Here is a 17,818-nt window from a genome sequence, read left to right as displayed (position 1 = left end):
GCTGTCCACTGCAACATGACACAATATCAAAGAGAGCATGGGGGGTGGGAGAGAGAGAGAGAGAGAAAATAAATACGACTGATACTGTATAGACAGAATGAGACAACACGAGTCAGCTGATGAAAATAAAAGAGCTGAGAGGGTGAGCAGTCACACGAGAGAGGGAGAAACAGAGAGAGAGAGAGAGAGAGAGAGAGAGAGAGCACAAGAGACCAAGATAGAAGCAAAGGGAGGAAGGAAGAGAGATAGGAGAGAGAGAGAGAGAGAGAGAGAGAGAGAGAGAGAGAGAGAGAGAGAGAGAGAGAGAGAGAGAGACAGAGAGCGAGAGAGCGAGAGAGAGAGCAAGAGCGAGAGAGAGCGAGAGCGAGAGAGAGAGAGATATCCAAGTCTATAGTGTTGTTATTCCCTGGCTGGGCTGGCAGTGGGCTGTGCGCCGTGAGCTCTCGATTGGCTCTCATGGGGTTTCGTGCCCACACAGGCAGGGCTGCTGGGGGTCCAAAGGGCATCTCAGGGCTTCGCTGCTGATCCATGCTTCTCCGGGCAGTGCCCATGCCATGTCTCTGGCCATATCACTACCCATCATCATCATCTGACTGACTGACTGACTGACTGACTGACGGCTGATGGATCGGTGGAACGACAACAACGCTGACTAGAAGCATTGAGGGAGCTACAGGAACTCTAAGCCACTCACACAAAGCCAAAGATCCACGGCAGGCGGCTGGCTACTCGGCGAACGCACAAAAAACACCACGGCTCATCAGCGACGCGCAGGAACCGTCGACAGACATGAGAGGTAGGAGTGCCAGTGTGAGGATGAGTGAGAACGAAGGCATGCGCTTTGAGGTACTGTAATCATACAATGTTGCGATTGTTTTGATGTGGTATAGCCAAGGCTAGAGGCCATCATCAGCATCGACTCATGCGTGCAATGATGGTTATGTGAACGACGATGATCACGTAACCATGGCAGAATTATAACCAAGCTCCCGACATCTGAGGATTTATGCTAGGGATCAATTTAGCATAATATATTTTTTTATTTTGACATTAATATCCATAATACCCAATGAGCATTTTTTGCTGTGGAAATGTTGCTCATATAAAGTGTGCGTGCAGAAAGCAGTGGCTTATATTAGCAGCGTTAGTGCTGCGGGGGTTATTGTGTGTGCGTGTGCGTGTGCGTGCATGTGTGCGTCACTGTGGTTCTCTCACAGTGTACCAGGAGCTGCTAGAGAACACATCATCAGAGCAGAGGAAGACGAGCCTCGCTGTTTATTCTCCCGCGCAGAGTTGACCTCCTTAGACCTGCTGCCGCTACGCTCCACTGCTCACTTTCTTTGTGTGTGCGTGTGTCTATTTGCGCATGTTGCTGTGGGGCAGAACAAAATGTAGCCTATTTCAACGCAAAAGTAGCAAATATATACCATCTAGCTCACAATGTGTCTTGTAAATGTAATGCGATAATCTTTGATACATTTTTGTTCTTAATTTGAAAGTGAAAGATGTTTTATGAATATTGAACCAATGGAAGTTATTAAAGGAGTATTTCACCTCCAAAAAGTGACTTATTTTCTATACAATCCCACACCCCATGAAGCCTTAAATTCATGGAGACATTTGACCTGCATTTGAGTGTCCATACAGGAAGACACTCAATGCCGCACTATGAGCTTGTAGATCTGATAGTTTTCAAAGGCTGTAGTTTTCAAATGCTTAAAACACCAAAAGTCGTTCCCATCCAGAATGGGTTAACAAGACAGCACGCACATTTCAGTCAATTATATGTGTGTATGCTTGTTTGTGTGTGTGTGTGTGTGTGTGTGTGTGTGTGTGTGTGTGTGTGTCTGTGTGTGTAGGTGTGTGTGTGACTGTGTGTGTATTCTCATTCTGCTAACGGCTTTACGATCAGCACACTGCTGTGTTCCACATGTCCACGGTGTTCGGTAGGGTTTCGTTTGGCCTAGCAACAGATCAAAATACAATTTACAATTCAGGGATTTGGCAGACACTCTCATCCGTTGGAGCGACTAACCAAGGAGAGATTGAACTAATTAGATTAAGGATTACCTCTCGTCACTAAACAACACGGTAAATGACAGTCACATGATCAGAGCGCAGAGAGAACAGTTCCCCAAATAAACTAGGATAGCAGGTAAACCATGAACCTTACCTAGCATTGGTCTACGATATGCTATATCGTCGCTGTCGATGGGCAACAACGGGAGTACCTACTGTATGTTAACCACCTACTGTATGTTCACATATTAGGGATGACCCTGCAGAAACCTCTTATCTCTATATTAACTTTTTGTGTTTGTGTTTTTGTGGGGTTTTGTTTATCAACGCACTACTTGATCATACTACAGCCGGCGTCACACAAAAGTATCCAAAATAACAGATATACAAGTTTGAGACGTGACGCGATGCATTTTTAGCTTGTATAGATCTGCTATTTTTGCCTTTTTTAAATTTGAATCCTAAAAAGTAACAATTTCACAACAGACACTGAACAACACAATCATCACTCACCAACAGCTATAGAGTTGCCAAGCGTCCCTTGAAATAGGGATTTGTCCCTTATTTGGAAACTAAAAAGACGTATCCCTAATTGAACTGATAAAGGAACACACTTTTGGGGAATCCATCATTTTTCTCATGGACCATTATTTGAATTTCAAGCAGTTGGAAACCCTAAACACAGCTGAGCTAGCATAGCTACGCAAGGACAATTCCACACACCTGCAAATCACATTACATTGAGGATACGACCCAAGTAGGTTTGTTTACAGGCACGCAACGCAGTCTAACCACATTATCCCCTTTAACTGTGCCACGCTGTCATTGACCGGTCACAGCACGCAAGTAGTGCTGTTGCTGCTATCTGTTGCACATCCACAGTATGAGGGTATAACATTGCACTGAGAGTCAGTGGGAGAAGACATGTTAGCTGCATTCCTAGGCTCGTGTCTGATACGCATCTCATTCAACCCAATGCTATAAATACTGCAGTAATGCACCAGAAGGAATGGACATGTGAAGTTATCTCACAGGGAATCAGACACCCTGGATCTGCAATGTGAAAGTGTGTACTGTGCGTGCGTGCGTGCGTGCGTGCGTGCGTGGGCGAGAGGTTACAAGGACTTGGGAAAAGGATGACGGTATAGGTGGGTGTGAGACATGACTATACTGTATCATACCTTGTAGACATCTAAAAGAAAAGCTGGTTCAATATCAAAGCCAAACATAATCTATGTGTACTGCATGTTGTACATCTACATTTAGTATATTTTTCCCACACAGAAAGTAAGCTTCAGTAACAGGCCTGTTCTGCTTCAGTGTGTCTAAACATCAGCAAGTAGCTTATCACGTTTTTATTATAAAACAGTGTTATAGCTTAATAAAAATAATTTCTTTATCAGATAATATGTGTTTCAATGTAAGAAATAAGAATAAACTGCCTCTGCTGTTCTCGCAGGAGTCAACGTGCGCTCTAGAATAAAATATAAAAAAAGAAAAGACACTGGAAACGGATGCCATTGTGTGGAAAGGGCAGCAAGGGGTGGGTCTTTAGCAGTAGAACCCAATCACAAGACCTGGAAACACACAGTACACAAGTATTTATGAAAATACCGCTCGTGTGGGACAAAATAGGCATGGATGTGTCTGTAATGACAACTAATCACACATTCACCCAACAAAACAACCCACCGAATTTAAAAAGTGACATGCTTATGGTGTGCTTATGAGGGCTGGGGTCTGCTGGGGAAACTGGACGACAGTGTCATTTCTGCAAAATAGACCCGATGGCAAATCCTTTGGTTTCAAAACATCATTAATGAGAACTTCCACATTGGCTTCAATTCAATTCCAAGAGCTCTTCCTTGCTGTCTAAACTCTCTGTCTATCTGTCCATCTTCCCATCCCCAGCATCGTTGGTGTGCGTCCTCCTCTCCCTCAGCCTGTCTCTAAGCCACGCCTCCAACTCCTGCCCTAAGGAGTGCGCCTGCGACAGTGACACCAAGGTGGTGGACTGCCGCGGCCGCGGCCTCTATGACGTCCCCCGGAGGCTGCACCCCGACACTCTGGAGCTGCACCTCCAGGTAGGAGGATTTGATAAAAACTATGATGAAAAGATTTTGGTCGACTACCTTTTTTCACTGATGAAAACTAAATAGAAAATAAGCTACGATGACTAAAACTAAGACTAAATAATATATTGTCAATTTCGTCAAATTAGACTAAAATGTTAAAATGTTGACGAGTGGAGAAGAGAATCCAGTAGAACTAAAAGACAAAGTCATTTTATGTTTGGTTCCGCTCTGGTGTTGTGCAGATCTGCTATTTTCAGCATGCAGCCAAGTGTAAGAACAGCCATTATGGCTCCATCAAGGACTTCCAAAATACATATTTGTCGACAAAATCAACTGTATATTTAGTCAAAAAAACTTGAAAGTCGACTCACTTGAAACATTTACGATGACTATAAGATACGACTGAAACTAAATGACATTTTATTCCAAAGACATGACTAAAAACAAAAATCTGCTGTCAAAATCAACACTGCCTCCTGCAGGACAACCGCATCCGCGGCCTGGGCTCCATGGCGTTCCGCGACACGCCGCTGGTTCGCGTGCTCGACCTGTCCAACAACTCCATCACGTCCATGTCTCCGTCGGCCCTACTGGGCCTGCGTGGCCTGCAGCGCCTCAGCCTGGCCAATAACAGCCTGCGGGATCTCGACAGGCGGCTGCTCGGACCCATCCACTCACTGACGCACCTCGACCTGTCACGCAACAGGTACGCTAGTCCATGTGTGTAACGATAATGAATGCCTGGGATTTGAAACCCGGATGGGTCTCGTGGTCACGTGGAAAAGCAACATCTTAACCACTAAGCCAAAGGGAATTCCGTATAGCTCAGGGGGAGATATTAGGCCTTAAACTGTTTAGAAGGTGTGTAGAATGTGTAGAATCGACCTCAGGTCTTAATGGATTAAATGCAATGGTTTTCTAAAGGTGTCTAAAACGTTCTGGGTCTATTGAATTGTCTCTCTCCAGCCTGTGGGGTCTACCCGGAGCCATGGGGGAGAGCCTGAGGAACCTGAGCCACCTGGGGCTGGCCCACAACAGACTGCCGCGGCTGGACCGCTCGCTGCTGGAGGGCCTGGGGCAGCTGGACAGCCTGACGCTCAGAGGAAACCCCTGGAGGTGTGACTGCCAGCTGATAGGCCTCAAGCTGTGGCTGGAGACCTACCTCTTCAAAGGTGAGACCAAGTGCCGCCGCCTCTCTACCAGTACCTAATAGACGTTTGTATTATTTATTTATTATTGCGCTAATAATAGCTTTGTGTAGAGCCCGACTGAGGGGGGAACTTTTGGGTCTGACACTGATCTAGAGTCGGAGACCGCCGGTCATCAGAGATGTTTGGACTGATATTTTGTCAATAATTGCAGACGCATCTTGACGCATCTATTTGAGGATAAAATTAAATGAAATAAAAACATATTCCATTCTTAGTTTATTTAATATTATCATTGTTTTACCAATTACTCCCTATTCAAAACAAAAAGTCAGTCAGTCAGTCTTGTGTATTTCACAAAAACATTTCTTCCGAAGCTGGGTGTAATTTAAAGTAACCAGCTCACACCAGGGAGTAGGCAGCCTCTCCTGAGCCCTGATCCAAAAAAAGGACACCAAAAAGCCTCATAATGGAGACACATGGTTACACAGTGTCAAACCGTAATACCTCCTCCCTGGAGAGGCACCGCGTGTTGGGGATTACCACTCACTAGAAGGCCTGTCCAATTATCCAAGAGGCGTGTTCATGTGTGCGTGTGTGCGCTTGGGTTGTAGGGTAGGGATGGTGACTTACTTCTATTGGATGAGCTGACAGGCTGCTAATGTTGAATACAAATGTCAATTTCATCATAACAATATCTGACAAGTAAAATGCACACGTTCTCGAATCAAAATGTGAGTTAATGCAGTAACTCCTCTAGCCTGACTGACTGCAGCAGTTTCAAACATTCTATTCAAAACAATATCAACAAGTTGATGTTTCTATAGTGTAATAGAGAGAGAGAGAGAGAGAGAGAGAGAGAGAGAGAGAGAGAGAGAGCAGGTGATTAACTGCATGCTGGACTCGTTCAGTCTGAGGTGTTAATCGGATCACTCTAACAGCGGCCATTAAATCAGGCCATTAACTTCTTGGCGAATTAAGAGCTTTAAGTAACGGATTGGTTGAGGTTCAGCAAAGTTGCATATCCACTAAAGGCTGCAGCATACTCGAAAAGAACTAGGGAAAAAAAACTTCAAAAAGAACAACATTATCCTCTGTGTGTTCCACCACCTCACTATAGGTGGCGCCGTGGACGAGGTGATGTGCTCCCAGCCGGAGGAGATGAGCTCCTGGGACCTGCGGAAGGTCCCCTACCAGCTGTTCCACACCTGCATGACCACCAGCTACAACTACCTGTTCGCCAACATCCACCACCTGGAGTCCGCCCACCGGAATAACCACGGCGGCGGCCCCACCCTCCACCACCAGGGCCCCCCCGCCGTGGTGGGGGTGGAGATGGGCGGGGCGGCGGGGGGAGGGGGGAGCGTCGTAGCGGTTGGCGGTGGGGGGAGCGGCCTGCCGGAGTGCGAGCCCAAGCAGAGGCCGCGGCCGGTCAACCTGCGCTACGCCATCGCCACGGTGATCATCACGGGCGTGGTGTGCGGCATCGTGCTCCTGATGATGCTGGCGGCCGCCGTGTACGGCTGCGCCTACGCCGCCATCATGGCCAAGTACCAGCGCGAGCTGAAGAAGAACGAGCAGCACGCCGCGGCCGCCACAGCCGCCGCCACAGCCTCGACCGCTAGCGAGGCTACGACGACGAAGGGCGTGGACCGCGGCACGTCGTCAGCCAGGGGCGACAAGGAACCGCTGGAGAATGCCATCGCGTAGTGGAGGTCAATACAGAATAAAAGGCTGAAGCATACTCCAGTTTTTAGGTGATCACCTCGGTGGTTGGGAAAAGTACAACATGACGTCACAGGTTATTACCTACAAAACTAGAGTATGCGTCCCGCTAATTCTTCCTACTTCCGGGCTCCTTCCCTACTTCCTTCCTTCAAAGGTGTTACCGTAAAATACCGATGATAGTACTAATGAAGGCTCTGTTCCATTCTGGTGGTCAAACACTGACAAACGATCCTCCGAGTCCGAGCACCACATTGTGTGTTGTTTTGACGCCACTTCCATCGTGCAATGTGTCAGGTCTGCTTGCTGCGGAAAGCATATATTGACCTTATCGTGGGAGGACTCGAACCCTGGGCCTCCGAACCCTTTAACCTGGCCTCTCCTCAACGTCATGGATACAGGACTGCACAATGAGCCTGATGTGTTTATGGGCTATGTACTGTGTGTGTGTGTGTGTGTGTGTGTGTGTGTGTGTGTGTGTGTGTGTGTGTGTGTGTGTGTGTGTGTGCCCAACTCGTTTCCTGAGTAGGTCTAACGTCTATGCAGTGGAGAAAGACTATAATGCGATATAACCACTAACTGTACGTTAAATCCTCAGTGGTCATTTAACAATGGACCCAGAGTTAAAGATGGGGTGCCATAGTTCTGTACTTCTGTGTCTGTTTTGTATGTGTCTAATATTACTAATAGACCCCCAGGTGTGGTTATAATATGCAAATAAGTCTTCCCTGTGTATTTCTGGTTTCTTCCTGAAAGCTTTGAAAGCCTTTCAGTCAAAAGGCCCAATCGAAAATACACCGCTTTAGTGACACACTAAAATCAGCCACTCCCCTTATTATCATACAACAACAGCTGTGAGTTCAGCTGGGTGGTGCTACGGTGAAAATCAGGCAGGCCTATATGTAATGAACTGGTGGGTGTGGCCACACAAAAACATAATTTTAACACTTTCTGTATAGACCTTTTTGAAAAAATAAAAATGAAATAATAATAATCTTCCTCCTAGTATAACCATAATAACTGATCATGTTTTTGGGGGGAGATCACGGCACTCCGTCTTTAACGATGGACCACATGGACTCCCATTTGGTCCATTTTTATATCCTCAGGGTAAAATGAGCACTGAGGATGTCAGTGTATATACGCAACAGGCTCTCATGGGACACAGGCCAAAGAATTCTATAACATATCAATTCCATTTCATCTGCGATTATCAAATCCCAGATGGAAATAAATAAAAAAGATAGCTCTATATTTATACCTGTGTGTGTGTGTAAGCTGTAATGATGTAAAACCTCTGATATTGGAAAGGTTATGGAATTTAGAATTTGACTTTGTCTGTTGACTGATGTTCATAATATTGAATCATATTTTTTAATTCATTTGAAGACAATTCATGTGTGTGTGTTTGTGTGTGTGTGTGTGTGTGTGTGTGTGTGTGTGTGTGTGTGTGTGTGTGTGTGTGTACATTTGCGTGTGTAACCGATTGATTGGATTTAGCCGAATGTGGATCTTTGTGTGTAAATGTGTACCCGTAGGGGGGGGGGGGGTCTGTCTATGGTAATTTTCTGACATGGTGCAGAAGTGTCGTTCTATCAAAGCAATAATGGAAAACAACAAAAACAAACCCTCAAATGATACAACTAGCCTAAGCAGTCTTATTTACTGCATGCTATTTAGAGCTAAAAGGTTGCACACACTAGAGGGATGTGGGATGACAACCATCCCTTGAAATAAGGAATCATTCCTTATTTGGAAACTAAAAAGACATGTCCCTTAATGAACCGATAAGGGACACACGTTGTTCCTCACCTTACAAGTTCAAACAGCTCATATACATACTATAACACAGGCTGTTGACCACTGGTTTCTAAATTGTATGCTGAGTTAAAGATCTATAAGGGTGTGGTTACCAGCTCTCCTTTTAGCAAAGGACCACCTGGAACCCCCTCAAGGACCACTGGTGTTCCCTGGACCACTGGTTGAAAACTACTGATCTAATATGGTGACATTCATTTTACCTTTTTTTTCTGGGCATTCCTTATTTTTTTCTCTGACATTTGAATTTTGGATAATTGGCAACCCTAGTGCACAAACTCACACACACACAACGCATACACAACACAACGCACACATGCATTCAGTGAAGTAAATGGGTTTTTTTAGGCCGTGCTTAATCCCCGTTGCATAACGACAGCCAAATCGTCCTTCATCATGGATTTGATAATCCAGGCAATCATTTTACCTAAATGATTCCGTGCTCTGACTGCTCTTATTCTGCTGTGCATGTTCACTTGTTCTTAATGCCTGCAGGCAGGTGCAGAGACGCCATATTCATCACTGTTTAAATTAGATTCATCAGATGTTTCCAAAATGTATATAGCAAATCTGACCAGCTGTGAGCTTGTATATCTGCTATTTTTGAATAGCCAAACAGTATTTTGCATTGACAGCAATATTAACAAACAGATTAACAAATTAATTAACAGTTAATCATATCTGACATAAGTTTGAGTTGAAAGGTTGCTCACAATGTGTATTCCTCATATTTATACTTGCGGGCAGTGTACATTTTGTTGACTAAGACTAAAATGTTTATGTTTAGTCGACTAAAACTAGACTAAAGGTCATTACACACTGGCGAATTGGCGACGCGATATATTCGTGCGAATAATTCGCAAGTCCATGCAAGCTTCCACATCAGTGGCGAATGTGTGAAAATGCGACCGTTTTCGCTCTTTATTTGTTCGCTCTGGTGTCGTATTTTGCAGAGATTCGCAGGCGAACTGCAACATGCAATATTTCGCATTTATAATGGAAAACAACAAGATTAGGTTATTGGTTTACTTGTGATCCTAGATTATTATTCCTATTTGATGCTATTCCTCGCTCGCTGTAAATCGCTCTGGATTAAGAGTGTCTGCTACATGCCTACATTGTAAGACTAAATCAGAATTTGCTGTCACACCGCTTGTGGGAACAGTTGGTCCTCGCAAGTATAGCAATGCAACACACACACACACACACACACACACACGTGCGCCCACGTGCTAACTAACCCCCTGTGACTCAGAGACGTCTGCATTGCCCCGCGGTCCGTCCACGATGTGATGTCATGGCCTGTCCTGTTACGTTAGCGTGTTAGTGTGTTCAGCAGCAGCAGCGCAGTGAGCTAGGGGCATGCAGAGAGAACTGGCACTAACCGGCCCCATGCAGCACTGTGCTGTGGGGCATGCAGAGAGAACTGGCCCTAACTGGCCCCATGCAGCACTGTGCTGTGGGGCATGCAGAGAGAACTGGCCCTAACTGGCCCCATGTAGCACTGTGCTGTGGGGCATGCAGAGAGAACTGGCCCTAACTGGCCCCATGCAGCACTGTGCTGTGGGGCATGCAGAGAGAACTGGCCCTAACTGGCCCCATGCAGCACTGTGCTGTGGGGCATGCAGAGAGAACTGGCCCTAACTGGCCCCATGTAGCACTGTGCTGTGGGGCATGCAGAGAGAACTGGCCCTAACTGGCCCCATGCAGCACTGTGCTGTGGGGCATGCAAAGAGAACTGGCCCTAACTGGCCCCATGCAGCACTGTGCTGTGGGGCATACAGAGAGAACTGGCCCTAACCGGCCCCATGCAGCACTGTGCTGTGGGGCATGCAGAGAGAACTGGCCCTAACCGGCCCCATGCAGCACTGTGCTGTGGGGCATGCAGAGAGAACTGGCCCTAACTGGCCCCATGCAGCACTGTGCTGTGGGGCATGCAAAGAGAACTGGCCCTAACTGGCCCCATGCAGCACTGTGCTGTGGGGCATACAGAGAGAACTGGCCCTAACCGGCCCCATGCAGCACTGTGCTGTGGGGCATGTAAAGAGAACTGGCCCTAACCGGCCCCATGCAGCACTGTGCTGTGGGGCATGCAGAGAGAACTGGCCCTAACTGGCCCCATGTAGCACTGTGCTGTGGGGCATGCAGAGAGAACTGGCCCTAACTGGCCCCATGCAGCACTGTGCTGTGGGGCATGCAGAGAGAACTGGCCATAGATTAAGACAGTGTTACGACAACTCCGTTCACTTCATGAGGCTAGTCCAATGGCGGTTCTATATAGACTTCTATTGGCGAAGAGCATAGCGAACAGTGACAATGTCCTGGACCGGAAGTTGGCACAATATACTGGACTCAGGCAACATCCCAACTTTAATCTTAAATCCCTTTATTTTAGATAGTTTTTAGTAATAGTACAACATAAACATTACAGAGACTTTAGTTGTCTCTGTACAGTACTTTAAAACAGTTGCCATGTTGCACACATGGCTAAAATTGATGATATTTGTGTCGCCCCCGTTGAAAACAATGTATTTCAAACTCCAGTTTGTCACTCTTCAGGCTGCATGACCAGCGATCGAGCACTCAGTTTTTCTGCCCCCTCAATGACGCAACTCTGTCTTATTCTATGGCTCCGATTACAGATATAACCCTATCCTGACTGCTAGCATCATCATTACCATGTCTTATTCTATGGCTCTGGTTACAGATATAGCCCTATCCTGACTGACTGCTAGCATCATCATTACTGTACATCACAGGCAGTACGTGGTTTTACTTAGAGGAAGTAAGTAAATTGCCAATAATCTATAGGAATACTCAATACAAGTAAATGTCCGGAATTAAAAAAAAAGTACAAACATATTGTTATCAAAATGCACTCAAAGTAGCAAAACTATAAAGTACTCAATGTGCAGAATGTTCTAAAAATGCAGAATAATTTTGAATTATGAAAATGTTTGAGAACTATATTAATTTAATTTGAAGGTATCTTGTATAGAATCGGCCTCAGATCTTCTAATGGGTTAAAATGTAGGAGGAAAAAAAGGCATGAAAGAGCCTTCATGAAATTGCCGTCATAAACTGATGATGTCCTCATACAGTAAGTGTAGTCATTAAACATGTGTGTGTGTGTGTGTGTGTGTGTGTGTGTGTGTGTGTGTGTGTGTGATGTGTGTGTGTGTGTGTGTGTGTGTGTGTGTGTGTGTGTGTGTGTGTGTGTGTGTGTGTGTGTGTGTGTGTGTGTGTGCGTGCGTGCGTGCGTGCGTGCGTGCGTGCGTGAGTGCGTGCGGCTGTCTCAGCCCTTCCGATCCAGCACACTGTAGCTCCCTCCAGGCCAGACCCACAATGCACTGCTCTCGTGTTCAACACAATCAGTCACCGTGAAATCATCATCATCATCATCCTTATCAGGCAGAAATCCAGTGGTGGAAAAAGTGCTCAAATTGTTTACTTAAGTAAAATAAATACTCTGGACCTGATAATTAAAATGTAGCGCCCCCTTTTCTACGACTCAATGATTATTACGTTTTAAATGTTACACAAAGAAGTCTAAACATAAGAAGCAGACATACTGTACAGCCAACAAATGAAACAAAAACTAAAATTAAATACAAATAAAATAACAATAATTGTAGTGGAGTAAAAGTATAATATTTGTACTGAACACTGGAAATACTTCAAAATTAAATTGTACTCATGTACTTCATGTACCAACTGGTATGAGTGCTGCATCAGATCTAGCTGGCCCTCTCCACAATCACCACGACCTAAACCCATTTGAGCTGGTTTGCGATAAAGTTGGACAGCAGACTATAGGGAAAGCAGCCAACAAGTGCTCAACACCTACGTGTACACCTCCAGGACTCCTTCAAGACTGCTGGATGGAAAACCATTCCAGGTGACTATGCCTCATGGAGCTGATTGGGAGAAGGCCAGGAGTGTGCAAAGACTTCATCAAAGAGAAACGGTGTTCTACTTTGAACGCAAAAAATAAAATAAAAATAGAAAACACATTTGTTTTTTGTGTTGACTGCATACTGCATAGATACATTTCATAGTTTCTATGTCTTCAGCATTGATTTACAATGTAGACAATGTAGAAAAGAAGAAGAAAACTGAGAAGATGCGTAACTTTGTATGTTTATACTGCACCTGTGATGTAGCCTACAGTAGCCTGATATGACAAATCACAGGCCACTTTGCATTCCATCCAGGGGTCTACACAGATAGACACCAGGTGGTGCTAGAGCACCATGCCCTTTTGTCCTCTGGACATAGCAATGTGCCCTTATTTATGTTTTGTATAGTGTACAGTTGTGGTCCATGGTGGCATCGGCCCATTCTGGATTAAAATCAGCTAATATATTATTTATGCCCCAAACTCTATAAATCTAAAAATAAAAAATAAACTATTAGGGCAGCCGGTGGTTCCACGCACAGCACAAGGGGCTTTTTTTCACTTGAGCACCTGCCCCTCAACATGTATGTACACGCCACTTGCGCACGCATGCACGCACACACGCACACGCACACACGCACACACACACACACACACACACACACACACACGTGACTACTTGCAGTATTGCTACTTTTACTTAAGTAAATAATATTTTTTCCACCACCACAATATTTTGTGCACAAGATCGCTGACAAGACTGTACAACTTGTGGGACGAACTGCATTTGAACTGGATATCAAGCCAATTGCAATTCATCTCAACGTCGTCGGCTCTTTGGTTTAAAAAGCAGAGAATCTCTAGAGTGCAGCGCTAAGCAAGATGACAGGTGTGTGTGATCACATTTTCACAGTTTTTGAATTTGGACACAAATCTGTAGAACTCTCTCTCTCAGGGTTTTAAGCAACAAGATACAGAATCCCATGACTGAAATGTTTTGGTAGGCCAAGTCCCAATCTGCGCACGCACGCGCACACACACACACACACACACACACACACACACACACACACACACACACACACACACATTAGCGGTTTCGGTGAAAACATTTCTACCTAAAAAAGGTGAAAGAGTTATCACCTAGAATGGTAGCATGCAGCCACCTTTAATGAGGAATTGCATTTTATAGCGCTTTTCCAAGTGCTCAAAGCGCTTTACAATGGTTCATTCATTCATACATTGGGAGCTGAAGCGGCAAACAGTCGACCCCGGTGTCCTCAATTCACACATCAATGGTGGCAAGCTACTGAAGCTAGCACCGACTGGGTATATTATAGAATAACATTGGCTCATCTTAGAATCGTCTCATATACTGTAAGAATTGTGGTCCAAAAACAAACAAACTGTTTCTGCGACATTGTCCGAGAGGTAGCTCTGTGTCGTTTACGATAGTCAGTCACTCATATGTGATAGTCTGTTTCTGTTTACGATAGTCAGTCACTCATATGTGATAGTCTGTTTCTGGCCAAGATTTAACTACCGATAATTTGATGCACATTAGCGTTTTTTCGCCGTGAGTTGATACTTCACATGCATGTGAGTGAATCTATGGGACTTCAGAATAAATAAATTAATGTGACCGAGGTAGGATTACCTATGTAAATCACGTCAGACTGCGTATATATACTGTATATATAATACAAATAATGAACAATTTGGGACATACAAGGCTTCCACCCGACAGCACAGATAAGACTGTGGAGAAGACAGCCAGGCTAAGGATGTACTGTACTGTACTGGCTGGCTTTGGAGAGCAGGCTCTGTCAAAGTCCATCTCCTCGCCTTTAGGGGAGAATCGAGGAAATGGGAGACGTCATGTTATCATAACCCTTCTCAAAGGCAACGCCATAAATACTGTGAAATCTAGATTTCTATCATTCTGAGCTCCCACACGCTCTCTCTCTCTCTCCCTCCCCTCCTTCTATCGTTCTTCTTCTTTCGATAGCCTTGTTCCTTCCTTTCCGCTCGCCCCCGGGGCGAGGAGAGATCATGCTTCATCGTCTTTAAATCCCTGTGCTGATTACGTTAGGTTGCCTTAAGTTACTGCCTGACACCGCCGCTCTTCTGACTCAGACTTGAGGTGAGGAGGAGGCACCCACACCACAATGAAAATACTCCTCACACAATCACACAGGCACAATTCATTAATACATTCATACTATTACTATATGGTGGAGTATACGAGTGTGAGGCTTTTCCACATGCACGGTATGTACCATTGTACCGGTATGTATGTACCTTACATACATACCACGGTATGTACAGTATGTACCGGTATGTATGTACAGTATGTGCAGGTATGCATGTACAGTATGCATGTACAGTATGTACAGTATGTACCTAACCGGTGCATCCAAGTGACAATAAAGCAAGTCTGTAAAATAAAGGAAATATAATTAGAAGACGGGCCAGGCAATAAGCCCTTTTAGGCTGCTCAGCAGTGCCACTTTAGGTCACCCAGCGGTATTGCAGCTGTTCGTACCCCTATTCTGGCATGTATAGATTCTGCGATCTAATAGCGTTAGACCACCATCTGAAAATATGTTGTACCAGGGACCCACCAGAAGCAAATATTTGAGTTATTTGAGTACGTCGACGCTATGAGCTTGTAGATCTGCAATTTTTCAACAGCTAAAGTACAACATAATGCTTAAAACACCAAAAGGGGTTCCTGCCCAAAATGGATTAAGTATATTTTAATACCAATACTTTTGTACTTTTACTCGAGTAGTTTATTTTACATTTTTAATGTGAGTACTTTTTCCACCACTACATACTCGTGATAAGGGTTAGGGGTAGATATGATGTCAGTATATGTCTGTTTTTTACTTTAAAACCAATCTGGAAACAGACAGTACCAAAAACAAATCGCCATCAAAACTGCATACTATCAACTCTACCCTATGGTGCAGGATGGTGGAAAATAAACAGAAAACGACATCCACAAACCATCCACCTTAGTTCCACACATCGTGCCTGTGCAAAACCCTGCATATGTTCTGGCACCAAGATCATCTCGAACAATACCCTTCTAAAAACCACGACAGCAAGACGACACGCAGTCCATAATCAATAGACATAACCTACAGTTGGATCGGCCATGTGGGATGGACATTGATGACCGATATATGAGAGAGAGAGAGAGAGAGAGAGAGAGAGAAAGAGAGAGACAGAGACAGAGACAGAGAGACAGAGAGACTTTTAACCTGGTGTCACCCATCATCGCAGCTGGGGGACCAGAGAGAAGATACATGGACAAAGACAGAGTACGGAAGTGGAGGGACTTTGCTGCTGGCCTACTATATGCGCCAGCTGGCGTAATGGGGAATGGATAAGTAAGTCAATATGCCGTCTGTTTAAGTTTGAGGGACAGCCAATGTTTGTGCGTGTTTGTGTGTGCGTGCGTGCGCGCGTGCGTGCACTGTGCATATATGACAAAATCCACACTTACCAGCGGCAATGGGTGATTTCCTCTCGTCCAGAAGCTGAATTGCAGTGCTGGCCAGCACCACACTCTTGTTCTCTCCTGAAACACAGACGCGCGCACACACACACACACAATATCACATTTTATATCACAGTTCCGTGTAATCAGCTCTGAACCACCCAAAGTGGAAAACAAATATACATGTACGACGTTGTCGGACGAAAACCTCTTATCGTCACACAACAGCATCAAAAAGACATGTGTTTCGAGATTGTACGGTATGGTACGTTATTTTTTTATTTGAACCCTGAAAAGTACGTTTCAGGACGTAATTAGATTTCCACCCGACAGACGTGAACAATAATAACCAATCACCATCATTGGACATAACGTAACTATTGCTGTGGGGTGGAAACGACGCGTTTTGAGCTTGTACAACTGCAATTTATGTGAATTCACCAACAAGAGAGAGAGAGGGAACAGATCGCTTGTGTTTGCTGGCTCCAGTGATGTAGCTACTCAAGGACTGTACTTGAGTAGCCTACCATTTTGAGGTAATAGGTTTTACTTTCTTCAGTAGTTATACTGTTTATTATACTTTTACCCCACTACATCTCACAGGAAAATATTGTACTTTTACACCACTACAGTTATATTAAATCTTAGTTACTTTGTAGATTTAGAATATTATTGCCATTATTATGCCTGAGTGTTGAATGTACAGGGTTTGATGAGGTCAAATATTTTGTTGTTGATAAGACTTTGTCCACAGTTCCATACTGTGCTGAATCTGCTGATGTGGTATCATTAGGCACCAAACGACAATTATTTTACATTCTCTATTTGTGTACAGACTTGCAATGCAGATGTTTAACAAAAATGTAATTTCACGCTCTCAAGAGGGTCAACTTGGTTACCAACTTCCCATCGTTTAGCTGGGGACCACCTGGAGCCCTCTCAAGGACCACTGGTTGAAAAACACTGACTTAGAGCATACTCTGTCTACATTGCAGTATTGATACTTAGTTCATGCAGTAAAACCTCTTCCATCACTGGCTGGCTCACACAGCGCGCCTGGGCCCGAGGACACATGAAAACAGAGCCTCCCTTCTGGACGTTTAGGGCAGCAGCCCGCTTTCATCTCCCAGAGATGATGGGGTTTTCGGTGAGTGTGTGTGAGACGACGGGCCGACGCACGCGAGTGCACCGTGTTCGCGTGTCCAAATATGCCAGCACAATGGGCGAGTGCATTTTGTTTTGTTTGTTACATGTGCTCGCACCGTATGTATTGCATCAATGCACAGTGTGTGTGTGTGTGTGTGTGTGTGTGTGTGTGTGTGTGTGTGTGTGTGTTCTGGCCCGTGCAGTCACAGTGGAAAGGGCTGAACCTCATCCCACCGTATCCTATTTCAACCCACAGCAATCAGCCTCGTCCACAAGAACACAGTCTAGAATTAATAAGGGTTAGGGGAGAGAGAGAGAGAGAGAGAGAGAGAGAGAGAGAGAGAGAGAGCGAGAGAGAGAGAGAGGAGCCGAAATGCGTGAGAGGAAAACGTCGCAATCGGGTGGAAACCTTGCATGTAAAAGAAAAGGGAAAACAAAAAATAAGCTGTGTTCCAATAGATGGTTGTTGTCAGGCAGAAAC

At 44.9% G+C, this 17,818-nt stretch overlaps 2 protein-coding genes across 4 annotated transcripts in view; one reads left to right on the top strand and one right to left on the bottom strand.

Annotated features, from left to right (window-relative positions):
• The window catches only part of cacna2d3a (calcium channel, voltage-dependent, alpha 2/delta subunit 3a), a gene marked incomplete at both ends in the record, with an annotated part of 220,647 nt that overhangs the window by 59,712 nt on the left and 143,117 nt on the right, over nucleotides 1-17,818 (bottom strand). The gene's annotated exons all lie outside the window — the stretch shown is intronic.
• lrtm1 (leucine rich repeats and transmembrane domains 1) lies at nucleotides 303-12,288 on the top strand. 3 transcript variants are annotated; one of them, XM_080764043.1, is made up of 6 exons: nucleotides 303-796; nucleotides 3,931-4,103; nucleotides 4,577-4,800; nucleotides 5,061-5,266; nucleotides 6,363-6,957; nucleotides 12,085-12,288. In XM_080764043.1, the coding sequence occupies exons 1-5, from the start codon at nucleotides 790-792 to the stop codon at nucleotides 6,950-6,952; spliced, it is 1,200 nt and encodes a 399-aa protein (XP_080620169.1). In that variant the 5' UTR covers nucleotides 303-789; the 3' UTR covers nucleotides 6,953-6,957; nucleotides 12,085-12,288. The 3 variants fall into 3 exon arrangements, with proteins under 3 accessions (XP_080620169.1, XP_080620170.1, XP_080620168.1); XM_080764044.1 differs by lacking the exon at nucleotides 12,085-12,288 and adding an exon at nucleotides 11,493-11,582; XM_080764042.1 differs by lacking the exon at nucleotides 12,085-12,288 and having other exon boundaries at nucleotides 6,363-7,521.

This window comes from Protomyctophum bolini (genome assembly GCF_963924005.1).
Source record: "Protomyctophum bolini genome assembly, chromosome: 5".
Taxonomy (NCBI): Eukaryota; Metazoa; Chordata; class Actinopteri; order Myctophiformes; family Myctophidae; genus Protomyctophum; species Protomyctophum bolini.
Note: the sequence above shows the minus strand (reverse complement) of the source record. Positions and strands in the feature narration are given on the sequence as shown.